The sequence below is a fragment of the Cornus florida genome, unplaced genomic scaffold (genome assembly GCF_030987335.1).
Source record: "Cornus florida cultivar Cherokee Brave unplaced genomic scaffold, ASM3098733v1 CherokeeBrave_3.0.0_Hap2_Chr08, whole genome shotgun sequence".
NCBI lineage: Eukaryota > Viridiplantae > Streptophyta > Magnoliopsida > Cornales > Cornaceae > Cornus > Cornus florida.
The window spans coordinates 44,535,516-44,551,661 of NW_026775578.1; the positions used below are offsets into that span (position 1 = coordinate 44,535,516).

The 16,146-nt window shown below is 33.6% G+C and overlaps 1 protein-coding gene across 1 annotated transcript; it reads left to right on the forward strand.

Annotated features, from left to right (window-relative positions):
• The first annotated feature begins 1,161 nt into the window (after positions 1-1,161).
• LOC132270155 (E3 ubiquitin-protein ligase RHA1B-like) lies at positions 1,162-1,716 on the forward strand. Its single transcript, XM_059771355.1, has one exon. The coding sequence runs from the start codon at positions 1,162-1,164 to the stop codon at positions 1,714-1,716; it is 555 nt and encodes a 184-aa protein (XP_059627338.1).
• Positions 1,717-16,146: the final 14,430 nt, after the last annotated feature.

Sequence of the window (16,146 nt, forward strand, 5' to 3'; positions counted from 1 at the left end):
GGTAATTGTTCAGAGAATAATGTGATCCCATAATATTTTATTCATACAATAAATAAAGGTTCCTTTTCAAATTTCAATTTAGTTTCCATGTAGTATTAGATATACATTAAAAAAATATTTATTTTTTTATTTTTTATTTTTGAGTTGTCGTTATATTTATAAAATTTTATTGCCCCAATTCTTTACCCACTACTTAACCTGTGTTTGTTTTTCAACTGTAAATCTAATTTATTATGTGGTAAGAGGATCATTGCATGCTAATTTCTTCCTTGATGTATTGGTCTCAACTCCCCCGCCAACATGTACCGTATAACCTTTCGTTTCGTTTTCTTTCATTAATTTTACTTCTTATTAGTCTTCTGCCTTGAACCAAAGCCCATCCAAATAAGAATTTCGAACTTCCCAAATTCCAAACTACATCAACTTATACGTACGTTATGTCTGCATATTCTATTGTAATACATACATATTTCAACATTAGAAATGAAATTGGAGAGATGAAGATATTGTATACATTTTTATCACCTGTCGTGACGTGTTACATTGTTTCGAGGGAATTTGTTATCATTTATATGTCGATGTCTCTTAAAGTGTTTTGAAAATTGTGAATACGTAGAGTGTATATAAAGACGGATTGTGTTGATAGGTCGTGACGAATAATATCATAGCCCATTCTCAACTCGAATCGAGTCAAAAAATTTATCAGCATGTCTATTTGACCTCTAACAATCTAAACAGACAAAATAAACTTCAGCAATCAATTCTCCGTCGTATGTAAAATCTTTGAAGGAACACTTCCCCATTCATCATTGTCCATGACAATATATACCTAGCTAGGAAGTGTAGTGGGCTATGGTAGCTGGTTTTGGTAATTTGCTTATTCTACTATAAAAGGCCGTACATAATGCTAATGCTGGAAATTAGATAGGCAATTTAATTAGTGTAGATGTGCATTTATATTAGTTTCTAGAAGATTTGCAATTTTACTGTTGGGAATTAGATATACAATTTAAATTTTGTAGATGTGCATTTATACTTGATTCTAGATGTTTCAAAAAGGACCCACTCATCTAAGAATCACAACTCTTAATAATATCAATACACATTTAAATTGTCTCCTTCCTTATCCTTCTGAAGCTACCTCAAATTTTCTCAAGCACGATGAACTTCACTTGTGCAGGCACTAAAATCCCAAAACTAGTCATAACAGAGCTTCAAAATCTCCTAGCCCAAGTCAATTTCAAACTCACACTCATATTCTACTGGTGCTTGCATACTCTTTTGAACAAAGGGTTGCCTTCAAAGCATCATTTTGATGACGATTCACCCGGGGATTATCGGCCATCATCGTTGTTAGTTCCCGTACCGGTCACTAGCCGAATTGGGGTTGAATTGATAAAGAAGAAGTTGCCGGTGATAGAATTCGGCACCTTTCTTGAAAGATTGGACATGCGTCCAGAAGGGTGCACGGAGTGTGCTATTTGTTTAAGTAGTCTAGAGAGATGCGACGAGATCAGAGAGCTATTTAATTGCTGTCACGCGTTTCACAGGCGTTGCCTGGACCAGTGGGTTGAGAAGAGTCATGTGACATGCCCTTTGTGCAGGTCAAAGTTGTTGCCTCATCATTGGGATGATGGTAATGGTGGAGATGATCCATGGAGGGTGGAGAGGATTGCTTACCTCTTTGGTGAGGACTATGTAATGGCTACATGGTGAGTGGAACATCAATTTGTTTTAGACTTGTGTTTGTGCTCGTAAATTTGTGTGTGTGTTTGTGTATATATATATATATATATGTATGTAGCTTTTTTGGGCACACTTCAAGGTTATGTACCTCTGGATGAGTCAATTTCCATGCAAAAATCAATGTTCGAAAACCCGAAACTCGGATTCGATAAGAAGCTTTCTGAGTAACCTTTCCATCTTCTGGATGTATGGTCTTGATCTTTTGAGAAACACATATTTCAGTTGTAGTATTGTTGAAGATTTGGCATCTTTCAAACGTAAATTACGTAATATTGAAACTGAGATTGTTTCAGTTGCTAAAATTGCTAGGAGGACAATAAGACTGATAATTCGATTGTTTCTGGAATAGAATCTGCAATCACAATCACAGGTTGTAAAATGTTTTCACTGAAGCTAGACACCATTAGCTACAAAATCAACAAGTCGACTTCCCACTGCACGCAGAGAGTCCAACAAGTCAACAACGTGCGGGGCGTGTACCGGCCTTTTGGAACAGTTTTCCAACAAGTCCAACAACTTTTTTTGTTTTTAGATAATTGAAAACAAAAAAATTGTACTAAAATTTTGTTTGGTTCAATTTTTTAAAAATTATTTTGTAAAAATTCAGTTATAAAAAAGGTCTTATTTTTCTTACCAAACTAAGGAGAGGGGAATTGAAACACGAGTATACCCACTCAGAGAGCTGAGCATTCTACCAATTAGACTACTAAAAGTGTTCTATCAATAAAGCCACTAAAAAAATCTACTGCATAGATTAGTTAATAACGAGAACTAGTTCTCCTCGTGATGAAACAGAGACTATCTTAAACAAAGTAGTCACCCATATATTGCGAGTTTAGGTCTAGGGCTGCAACTTGGTCAATTCAAACCCGTCCTGATTTTTGGATGGGCTTGGCAGGCTTTCTTTGTTGCTCAAATCCTCAAACTTGGTTTGATCTTAATTTGTTAACATCACATTAATTAGGATCCGGGTTGGGAAAAGGTGTCGGCAACCGAGTTTAATAATAACCCGTGCTATATTAATATTATTATTATTCTTATCATAATATTAAGTGTGCCTGGTCATAAAATTAGATGAAACATCACTTAAAATAGGTATATGAGTTAGGACATTTTCTATTTAAAGTTTGGCGGATTGGACTTGGGAAAAATATTGTTTTATTGTAAAATTTAATTTTTAGAAAAGTCTGATCATTCACTTTTTACAACCGATCCAACCTTCATTATTGGGTTTTCTTTGAAATCCAAGAAAGTCAGACCCGTCCTTTTATTTTTGAACGCTCGCACGATTCAAAAATTTCAATTTTTGACTTCCGAAGAAATTCGACTTGTCACACTTATCTTAATATGGGGTAGATTTCAGTTTTTAATAACTTTTTAAATTTTTTTTTTTTTGCACCAAACTTCTTAAGTCATCTTATAAGCCCGAGGTAAATTAATCAATCAAAAAAATCAAGCAAGAGACATATTCATCCCCATCTAGGTCATAAGAACGCCATATCTAACTAATTAACTAATTACTTTTGCCCCACGCAACTCACATTTTGAGAAGGAGCTATCTCGTGTACCCTATAGAGAAAAAGTTACTTAAAGACAATAAATGGGTTTTTTATTGGCTATGCAGAAAAGTCCAAGGGGTTCAAGTTTTATTGTCTTTCGCATAAACCCATTGTTGTTGGGGCAATAAATGTTACGTTTTTTGAGGATGTTGACATTAGTGGGAGTGAACAACCCCGAAATTTAATTGTTGAGGAAACACGGGATTTGGTTGATAGACCTGTGACTAAAGAACCTTTACCTATTCTTCAAGACATTTCTCAAGATGTTATTATGGAAGAACAGGTAAATCAAGAAGTTCCTACCCACGATGATCCTATTTTCAATGAACATGTTCTAAATGAATAGATAGAGTTAAAAAGGTCCTCAAGAGTAAGAAAACCTACAATTCCCTCCGATTATGTTTTATATTTACAAGAAATTGACCATGATTTTGGAATTGATAAAGACCCAATTACGTTTTCACAAGCCATGAGTGGAGAAAATTCAAGGTTATAGTATGATGCCATGTTAGAGGAACTAGACTTTATGGCTTTAAGAGAAAATGGCTAATGCAATTGGCTGTAAATGGATTTATAAAAGAGATCCAAAAGGTAAGATTGAACGTTATATGGCTAGACTTATAGCTAAGGGGTATACTCAAAGGGAAGGCATTGATTACCATGATACATTTTCTCCCGTTTCTACAAAGGATTCCTTTTGTATTATCATGACATTGGTAGCTCATTTTGATTTAGAGTTACATCAAATGGAGGTGAAAACGAAATTTCTTAATGGGGACTTGAATGAGTAGGTATACATGAAACAACGTAAAGGTTTTCATTCAAATAAAGGAAACCATTTAGTTAATTTGCAAACTCAACAAAATCCATATATGGGTTGAAACAAGCCTTGCGTCAATGGTATTACACATTTTATAATGTTATCTCTTCTTTTGGGTTTAAAGAGAACATCGTTGATTAATGTATATACCTTAAGGTTAGTGGGAGTAAGTTCATTTTCTTGATCCTATATGTAGATGATATTTTGGTTGCCGGTAATGACTTAGGGTTGCTACATGAAGTTAAAAAATTTCTCTCTATAAATTTTGATATGAAAGATATGAGTGAACCATCCTATGTCATTAACATAGAAATTTATAAGGATAGATCCCAAGGATTGATTGGATTATCTCAAAAGGCCTATATCAATAAAGTTTTAGAGAGATTTTGTTGTGCTTCAAGTGTTGCTCCTATTGTCAAGGGTGACAAATTCAGTTTAAATCAGTGCCCAAGAAATGATTTGTAAAGGGAAGATATGGAAGTCATTCCTTATGCATCTACAGTTGGATGTCTAATGTATGTGCAAGTATGTACTAAACCAGACAGTGCATTTATAGTAGGAATGTTGGGCAGATACCAAAGTAATCCAGGGATGAATTTAGGAGTGATTACAGATCGGATCGGTTCGGTTTGAGGTAAAGTTCAATCCGAACCGGTCCCCACGGATTGGAGAAATTTGAAACCGAGCCGATCCGTGGGGACCTTCAATCTGAACCAAACCGATCCGTGAAATAACGAATTGGATTGGATCGGTTTGGGCGGATTGGGCTTTTCAAATAGTCCAACATAATTACATTTTATAACCCATTAAAATATCAAATTAGTAATTAAAAACTAGTAGTTAAAACTAGAAAAATTAAATAGATTTGTAAATCATATACCAGGTAACATAGTAATAGTAATAGCAATAAAATTTATAAATCATATACCAAATAACAACAATAGATTTGTAAATTATATACTTAATAACAGGCAATATAAATTATCCAAATAGAATAATGAATAAAAAAAATAGAAATACAATAAGTATATTCAATATTGTATATATATAGTGTTATATATATATATATATATATATTATTTAGGTAACGGTTCGGATCGATTCGAATTGGTTTTTTTAGGGCTCAATCCGTTAACCAAACTGCAAATAACGGATCGTTATTTTCTAAACCATTACCGAATCACGAGATCTAAAAACCGAACCAAACCACACGGATTGGATTGGTTCGGACCGGATTGACAGATTGTTTGCTCACCCCTAGAATGGATCATTGGCGAGTTGCAAAGAAAATGATGCGATATCTACAAGGGACAAATGATTACATGCTGATATATAAAAGATCAGATCTTTTGGAAGTGATTGGATATTCTGATTCTGATTTTGGAGGATGCATTGACTCTAAAAAGTCAACATCAGGATATGTATTCCTCTTTGCAAGAGGAGCTATCTCGTGGAAAAGCTTAAAACAGAAATCAATCACTTCCTCTACTATGGAGGCGGAGGACGTAGCATGTCATGAAATTATAGGGCATGCCTTATGGTTACGGAATTTTATCACAGATCTTAAAGTTGTGGATTCCATCTCTAGGCTATTGAGAATCTATTGTGACAATTCCGCTGCAGTTCGTTTCTATAACAACAATGCAAGAGGGAGTTCAAACAGATAGATTGACATAAAGTATCTTGTTGTTAAAGAATGAGTTTAGAATCATCAAGTGTTGGTAGATTACATAAGAACAAGGTCAATGGTCGCAGATCGTATGACAAAGGGTTTGCCACCCAAATTGTACAAGAAACATGTACGACATATGTGACTTATTGATATGTCTTGTGTTTGATTTACTGAGACGCTTTAAAGTTTGCAATTGCATTTATGTTCTGATGATTCTTAATATTTATTTGTCATTTTTAAGGAAGTATACATAAAGTTTATAAATGATAAATTATCCTTTTGGATAATAAAGTAGGACCTCAGAATGGGCTTATGGGAGCTTATTCATACAAAACAATAAAGTTGACTTCCTTAAATAGTTTTTTGAAATAATTACTTATAAAGTACTACCACATAAAGATATTTATCTAAAGAAATGTAGAGATATAATGATACATGGAATGTAGCACTCATATGTAGAATGTGATTTCTGCCATTATTTTATACACTGAAATTCTTAGATAAAGTTTTAGCTCTCAAACCTATAAGGAAAATAAGTATGTCAATATTGGCCAAGTGAGAGAATGTTAGATATGTGTATTTATAACACGTGTATGGCCTACATTGCCATACTACATTCACATTCTGATCCACTAAGTCTGACACAACGTTACACGTTTTGGGAAGTTATAGTAATGTGGTTGTGGGAAGTTGAAGGTGATTACCATTTTGATTAGAATATATAAAACAATTGGGTTTGCATGATGGATCGTTCTATCTCTCTCATTTTATTTATATAGTATGCTTACAGAGGTTCCATGCCTAACAAGTGCAGTCTGTGTTGTCTCCATCAAGTACACGCATAAAGATTTGTATAGGCATGAACGTCTTGGGATTTCTCACTTTATTTTGCAGGCATTAACAAATTTGATTTCATGGTTGGAGGTAATGCGATCTTCTTTTGGGCTTGATAATTTCTTACAGAGTAGGATGACAAAGAGGAGGCCAAATCAGAGGAAGATGACGTTAGATTTGGAATAGACGATCAAAGCTTGAGACGTCGGTTTCGTTTTGAAACCTTCAGGCGAGTTTTTCTCTAACTTTCCTCTTAAAACTCATCAGTATTTCATCTTGAATATGAAGGCTTTAATTAAATTTATTAATTAAATCATGGTTAGATGTGATGAATTAAAAGCATGAAATATTATATTTTTATTCTTTTGGAATTTTGGATTTTAATTAATATATATATATATATATATATGTGTGTGTGTGTGTGTGTGTGTGTGTTGCATATATTTAAAAAATTAATTTATAGGTTGATCTTGGAACCAACATGGTTAATTAGGGTTTCTAGAGTTTCTGTAATTTTTCTGTATTTTTCTGGATCTGTTTTATATTTTTCTGAAATTATTAGAATTAGTTGTATAATTATTTTTTTGATTAAATTATATAAGTGTTATATACTAGAGGTGTAACCAAAAGGGGCATGTCTATAAAAGGACGGGATTCAATGCGGCGTGGCTCACAGAGCTGCAATGTGCCCTAAATCAGGACCATAAGATGATCCTGATGAGCATGGGAGGATCCAGTGTGGGCGTGTCAATGGGAATACGGTACACACTGGATCTGGGCTGTTAGGTGGAATGGATGAGTGGAGGATGATCCAGTGCATCGCGGCGCATGGAGATCGGATGCGCTTATGTATTTAGATAGTAGATGAGGTCTAGTCAACAAAAATTGATCCGGTGTGGGCGAGTGCACCAGACCATAGAGGGTAGCCAATTAGAAGCAACCACATATGTGCCGAGAGTGTAGCAGGCGCGTGAGGGCGCGTGGTAGTGCGTGGACACGCTTGCCAGGTTGTCTGAGTGCGTGGGGGCGGGTGGGAATGCGTGTGCGGTCTCGAAAAGTTCCTGTGGGTTCCAGTGATGACCCATGATTGATTTTAAGCTTTTTTTTTTTTGTTGAAATCAACCATTAGAGGATGTGTTCTTGATATTCTAAGAGTCATAGAGTGTTACTATGATATTTAGTAGCATTTAATTTGGGTAAATATAATAAATTAATAATTTATTATGGAAGAAAGTGTGTGTATATATATATATATAATTATTTATATATGTGTATATATGGTTTAATTAATTTATGGATTGTATAGAAAGATGTATATATATATATATATATAGTTATTGATATATTTGTATATATGATTAATTTTAAATAATCAAGGATTATAATGGAAGGTGTTATATATATATATATATATATATATAATAATATATGAGTATATGTATTATTATTTAAGATGATTGATATTATTATTATTTTCCTGAATGGGATGGTATTATATACAAAAGAATTAAGTACAAGTGCATAAGGAGGCAAATCTCTTTTTACAATTCAAGAGCTACAGAAAGCCCTTTTCCAGTACATACTGGAGAAATAAAAAATACTTGAACATAAAACAATTAAAACACAATTAAAAAATCTTCTAAACTAAGTTTGAGATAGGACAAAACTTTCCAAACAATAGTCTTAGCAATAGCTGAAGCTTGATCTTTATTTCTTTCATGAAGCACAACATTTCTGACATTCCATATCTTCCAAACAGTGGTTGCAAATATTGTACTCAAAACCTTTGTCTTAATAGTTTTAGTAGAAGTTTGCAGACAAAACCAGTCCACAACTTGCATCAAAGTGTCATGCACTGGCAATTCCATTTGCATCAAACTGAAAAGAACCTGCCAAATAGCCTAAGCATACTTACATTTGTAGAAAAGATGATCATTTGTATCCAAACTCAACCAACAATTATGACAAATTGAGGTCAACACCATTCCACGCTTCTGCAAATTCACCAAAGATAGATTCCTGTTATGTAGAATAATAGAAACCACCACAGCAACTCTAGGTGTGTAATTTTTCCAAACTAAATCACTCTATTTCTGAACCGGTCTTGAATACCTACATGCAGTCCAAGCTGCTTTCAAAGAAAATTGAGAGTGTTTCCAAGAAATGAAATCTGTCCCAGGATTAATGACAATCCTTTGCACCACATCTTTGAGTTCTAAAGGCAAATAATCAGGAACATCCCATCTGCCATCAGTAATAATGTCTGCTACCATGAGATTTCCGTTAACTTGTTGTAAAATAGTAGCACTATATTTCTGAATTAGTGATTGATTCTCACACCAAGGATCTGTTAACAATTTAAAGGTCATACCATCACCAATTTTGAAGTCTGCATTGTCCAATACTATTTGTCGAACCCTTATCAGCTGTTTCCAAATAACAGAATCACTACATTTTGGAACCACTGTTCAGAAAGAACCTCTCTTTAAATACACTATATGAAGCCATTTAATCCACAACTTATCTTTTTTCTGCACAAAATCCCAACATAAAGTAATTTTTGCAGCCATGTCAATTTCCTGAATTCTTCGAATATTGAGATTGATATTATTATTCTTATTTAATTAGCATATCTTAATAGGATGGTTATTAAATTAATGATATGCATATAATATGCGTGAGGTTTCTATTTATGAATTAGCTTATTGTTAAGTTTAAAATTGGTACATGGTTGAATTGTAGGCATGGATGAGTTGCCAATTTAAAAGTATAAATATATACTTAAGGAGGCATGATTGAGTTGCCAAAGGCTTAAATATATTGTCTTATTATTTGTATAAATAAAATACATACATAGGAAGCATGTATGAGTTGCTAATTTAAAAGTATAAATATATAATTAAGGAGGCATGGTTGAATTGTCAATATATAAATAAATATATTTATAATAGCATGGTTGAGTTGCCGAAGGCTTAAATATATTACCTTATTATTTGTATGAATAAAATACATACATATGAAATATGGATGGGTTGTCAATTAAAAGTATAAATATATACTTAAGGAGGCATGGTCGAGTTGCCAATATATAAATAAATATATTTATAATGGTATGGTTGATTTGCTAAAGCGTAATTAAATTGTTATGTGTTAGATGATTAAAATTTCATCTAAGGTTATTGTATATATAACTTGGAGTTGGTAGATATTCTTATACTAAAATAATCTATTATTTAAAGGGTAGTTATATTATTTTATAATATTAATAAAATAATAATGGTGAAGGCATGGATGAATTGCGAATGCAAGTATCTTTGCTCTGTGATTTAAATAATTAAAAATTATTATTTAGTTTTGGATTCAAGGAAATATTCCTTGAAGTATGTTATATTATTTAAATGGCTAAATAATTGTTTACGATGGAATTAAGATTTAAGGGATTTTTCTTTAAAAGAAATTGTGGATTGGTCTTGGTATGATTACCATTTAATCATTGTTTAATGGTTTTGGAAAATTTAATGAACATATTAATGGATGTGATTATAGTATATATATAATTATTTTTATGTATATGTACATCATAGTATATTAAAGTTAAAACTTTATTATGATTTGTTTTGGTCAGAGATGATCTGTTTATTGGTTTTCAAAGGCTTGGTAGAGAGAGTTTGCTCGTGGGTTTGACCCACTTAATTTTTATTTTTCAAGTTACTAGAGGTTCAAGTCTCAAAGTTGAAGATCCACAGCTGGAGAACTTATCCATCTTTCTATTTATTTCAAAGTAGGATATTATTACTCCATTTGAATGTAGTTTTTGTTTATGGATTTTTCGGATGGTAACTTTTGACTAAGGGTCCTTAAGTTTAGGAATTCCTGAGTTGTAACTGTTAGAGGATTATTAATTAATGAAATTATTATTTATTATTTTTCTTCAGCGTATTATTTATTCTTTTATTTACTTTTGTAATCTGTGCTTATTTGAAATACTTTAATTATTGGTGTGCCGTCGCACCAATGCTTAAAAGATGTTCAAAAGATAGTGAATGTGCAATGTGGCCAAGTTTTAAATTTATAAATGCCACTACTACCTCTAACTAAAAATATAGCTAGGGTGAGTAGGGATCGTCCCAAGGGATTGAAATGCTACTAGTAGTGGAAACAAGGCTTAGGGTTAGTAGGTCGAGTGATCAAAGGTAGGTTATTTGGTTGATTAAATTACAATTAAGATTAAACCAGATCAATGTCAAGCAAGTAATTAAAGAATAGAGAAAACAAGAGAGAGAGAGAGATCTTAGAACTTAGAGTTCACCACTAAGCAAAATTTTTCTCTATACTCAATTCACAATCAATGAGGGGAAGGCATATGTTGCAACAATAGTGGGTGTGAGTGGTTGTTTTAACAAGTATGGTTAACTAATTAAGTATATATTGTCTAAATAACACAATGAATAGCACAATACATCAAACTAAGTCATTAATCCTTCTTTAAGCTCACAATCCAAACACATCACAAAATTAGAGAAATATACTACTTGCATTCATAAGTATGGAACATCAAACAACAAACATGGATTGTTCTCCCATTTAACAACTAAAGTAACTACACTACATCTAAGCTAATGACATAAAAATTAAACTAATTAAACTAAAAGAAAGGCACAATCCATCAAGTAATGAGTATGAACCATCAAATAAACCACAAGAGTATTATATTAAGCACTATGTCTTGACAATCTCAAGATCTATAACATTAATACACATAGACATGCATTAACAACATAAGAAATAGAGATAAACACATGAACATCTATTCTAACATATATAGACATATAGATAGAATGAAATGGTCACTTGGAAGAATTAAACCACACAAATCATTGAATAAACAAGATCTATGTATATAAATATGTCAAAACATGTATTACAACACAAATTCCCTCAAAAATACATAAATCAAGATAAAGAAAGCATGTTTAGGGCTAACTCTAGCCCCAAGAAGATGTCTAGCCACTTATGAATGGTGTTTTCCAACCCTTAAGGGCTATCTCCATAGTAGAAATGCTCCCCTTCTTAAAGTAGATGGAAAACCACTCAAGAATATCTCTAGCCTCCTCTACAAGAATATGTTATACAATATGTAAGTTATATCAAGTATGCTCTCAAGAATGGCTCATATTCCTTATATAGGTAGGTTAAAATATCACACCCAATAGTCTGGGTTCGCACTTTAATATTCCTCCAATGATTGCACCATGAGCCAACCTTTAATGAGCTGGATTTTGTCTTTTTTTTTTTCAGGCTTGAGGAAGTTTGATCAATCGAACTGTGATGAGATCGATCAAACATGGCTGAGATCTATCAAACTTTGGCTGGATCGATCCTCACATGTTTGCACCTTTTTGGATACAGACAGTTCTGAGATATTTTGGGGAATAAGACAAAAGTGGTAGGTAGGGTGGTACAATAGGATAAGATGGAATCTTTTCAATCGATCTGAGAATTGTTGGATCGATCAAACTTTGTGGGATCTTTGGATAAGGACAAAAGAGCTTGGATCCATCTTGAAATGTCTAGATCGATGAACTTTCAATCGATCAAAGTGTTTTTGTGATCGATCGAACCTGCTGAATTCCATACTTTGCTTCAATCTGCTTCCACTTTGCTCCTTTTTTCCATCCAGCTTGAGTTAGCTTCTTTTAAGCTCTTATTTGGCTGAATTAGCTTATTTTGGGGATAAGCACCTAAAAAGGGCAATAACACGAAATTAGTCTAAAACGGGAAAGTAAGATAGATAAAGGTCTTAGAATACCTAAGTTTAAGGGGTTTAAATGCGCACTTTTCAGCGCTCATCGCACCCCCAAACTTAAATATTGCTAGTCCCTAGCAATGAACTAGAAAGTAAAGTAAAGGAATGAAATGAACAACTATACAAGTATGCACTAGAAAGCAATAAATGGATAACACCACTTTCATAGGGAACACGATTACATTTAACGTATGTAACACGCCTTTTAAACCCCTAGGTTACCCCTAGTGGACGAGTGAAGTCTCGTGAGGGTTTCCAAAAATGATATCCACAAACATTAAGCTCATTCTCACAAAAAAGACACCAATATTGCAAACAAGCATTGGGAAAAACCTACCTCAAGCATGCAATTTTTCAAACATTTCCAAGCAATCTCCCTAAATTTCAACATCAAGCAAACAAGTATGATCCTCCACACATCAAGAAAATGATCATGCAAATCAAAACAACACTAGAATCCTTTTTGAGTGGACCGGCATCAAATATGTTGCTATCTAAGCTAACTAAAGAAATGACCACATCATTACCCTCAAACAGTACACAAATCTAGTACCGGTCATCAAGACAAAGAGTGGAGCTTTTATTAAAGCTTTATTGATCTAGGTGTGATTATTTTCACTCCATTTTTTTTTTTTTTTTTTTTTTTTTTTTTTTTTTTTTTTTTTTTTTAAATCTTAAGGATCAAAGATGAAAGTATAGTGCAATGTGTTGATCTATTAAGTTTTTTAGCGATCCATGAGGTCGAGCGTTAGGTCAATGACTCCCAAACCAGATGGCTTTAGGGCACTAGGTGTTGAAACACCCCTAAGGACTTACAAGCTCAAATCAAAACAACATCCATCTAATCATTTCCCACTTTTCACTTTTTGGGAGAAGTCCTTACTTTTTTATTGCTTTTTTCTTTTTTTTCTTTTTTTTTTAGCAAGTTCAATTATTAACCTAGAGTTTAGGCCCTTCACCTTTCGACGCGAGAAGTTCAGTACTTGATGAGGCTAGAATCTCAGCTACTCAATGAAAAGGGTTTGTTATCCACCTTTATCAAAATGAAAACTTTCAATGCACTACTAGCTCAATTGTGATATGACCAATTCAATAATAAAAAAAGTATGTACCCCACAAATGAATGCTAGTGTGCGCATGTGCTAGTGTAAAATTCTAAAATGAATCTCAAAACAATCACAAAATCAGGATGATGTGGACCACAAGTGCAAGCATGATATCAATCTTTCGAAAAATTTACTCCTAAATGGCACCCACAAGGCATACATGGAGTATTGGACTCTCAAGTCAAGCAATTTTTAAATTTTAAGCAATATAGTTCTCAAAAGATCAAAATCATTGCTAAAATGGATCTCCAATCTTAATCATGCATTTAAAGTTCAGCTTAAGTAGAATGCAACAAAAAATACCTTACCCCCAAACTTAAACCACACATTGTCCTCAATGTGCAATGAGAACAATGGAAAAGTTGAAAAGAGTATACCGTGGTGGCAAAGACATGAAGCCCGGTAATGATCCAAGTCGAAAGACGTCTCCCCCAAACTTGGAATCAACAATCTACTTAAATAACCACACTAGTAAACTCACATCAAATGTCGAATGGGATAAGAATAATCAAATCGTGCATTCTGAAGCAATATAACACAAGATGAAAGAGAAATATTAGATCAAGCCCAATAGAAAATATGAAAGTAGCATGACTATACATAAGGGCACGATGGTGAAATATTATAATTTTTATTATATATATATATATATATATTTTGGAATGAACAAGATTAAATAATATGTAAGAAAATATGAACAATGATTGCTAAATTTAACGTTTCTAGCTAGACGGAATGCTGCTTTCAAAGATTTAAAAATATAAATATATATATATATATATATATATATATATATATTTTAGAAAGCTTCAGATCGATCGAAGTTAGATCGATCTAATGTTCGATCGATCAAATGATGAAATCCTGCAGAGAAGTTCGTACGATGCACAGAGAGGTGAAATATGCAGGGATTCAAAAATTTTCTAAGTATGGAACTGAGATCGATCAAAGAGAAAGTTCGATCGATCTTTAATGACTCAGATCGATACACAAAGAGTTGATTTATGCAGGAAATTTTAGATCGATGGAACAAAGCAATGATTAGATGCAGGGATAAGTGTTCGATCGATCGAACATGCAAGAATATACAGAAAATTGAGCTTTCTCTTGAAACCAATAAATGCATCACTATATCTCTTCATAGACTATATCTACCAAAATGGCAGCTTCCATATGTCTTTGAAAAACTTCTCTTTCAATATAGGGTTTCAACCTTTGCCCATTCACCTTGAAAGTGTTGCCATTTTTTAAACTTTGAATTTCAACCGCGCCATGCGGTGCAACGGAGATGATATCATATAGACCTTCCCATTTGGTTCGCAACTTCCCGGGAAAGAGTTTTAACCTAGAGTTGAAAAGCCAATCTTTTTGACCCGGCTCGAAAGATTTCTTCTTAATGTGTTTGTCATGAAAAGCTTTGGTCCTTTCTTTATAGAGTTTGGTATTGTCATAAGCATTATGCCTCAACTCTTCTAACTCATTCAATTAGAGTAATCGGTTCTCTCCAGCTTTGTCAAGGTCAAGATTGAGTTTTTTAATTACCCACATAGCTTTGTGTTCTAGCTCAACCGGAAGATGGCAAGGCTTTCCATAAACAAGTCTATAAGGAGACATGCCAATGGGAGTCTTATATGCCGTCCGGTAAGCCCACAAAGTATCATTCAACTTACGTGACCAATCCTTCCGGGTTGTATTAACCGTTTTCTCGATAATATGTTTGATTTCCCGGTTTGAAACTTCTACTTGCCCTACTTGTTTGAGGATGGTAGGGAGTGGCGACTTTATGAGTGATGGAGTACTTAAGGAATAATTGCTTTAAGAATTGATTACAAAAATGCTTCCCTCCATCACTAATCATGGCTCTTGGTATACCAAAACGAGTGAAGATGTTGGATTTAATGAATTACACAACCACAGAGTGGTCATTAGTTTTGGTAGCACAAGCCTCCACCCACTTAGAAACATAGTTAACGGCAAGCAAAATGTATTGATATCCAAAAGATATAGGGAAAAGACCCATAAAATTAATGCCCCAAATGTCAAAGATTTTAACAACAAGAATATTGGTCAAGGGCATCATATCCCTTCTCGACATTATCCCCATTTTTTGACATCTTTCACACTCTTTGCAAAAATTATAGGCATCTATATGAATGGTGGGCCAAAATAACCCACTTTGAAGCACCTTCAAGGCGGTCTTCTTTGCACTAAAATGTCCACTGCATGCAAGAGTATGACAAAATACAAGCACACTTGGAATTTCACTCTCGGGAATGCACCTTCTCATAATTTGATCCGGATAACAACGAAACAAAATAGGATCTTCCCAATAGTAATTCCAGATGTTAGCAAAGAAACGCTTCTTCGCTTGCTTAGACCAATTGGTCAAAAATTTGCCAATTGCCAGAAAATTCACAATGTCGGCAAACCAGGGTATTTGTCCATTAGAAACTTGAAATAGTTGTTCATCTGGAAAGGAATCATGAATTGGTGGACTCGAGAAAGATTCTACCACTAATCTTGAAAGATGATCGGCAACCACATTTTTGGTGCCTTTCTTATCTTTGATTTTAAAATCGAATTCTTGAAGAAGTAAAATCCAC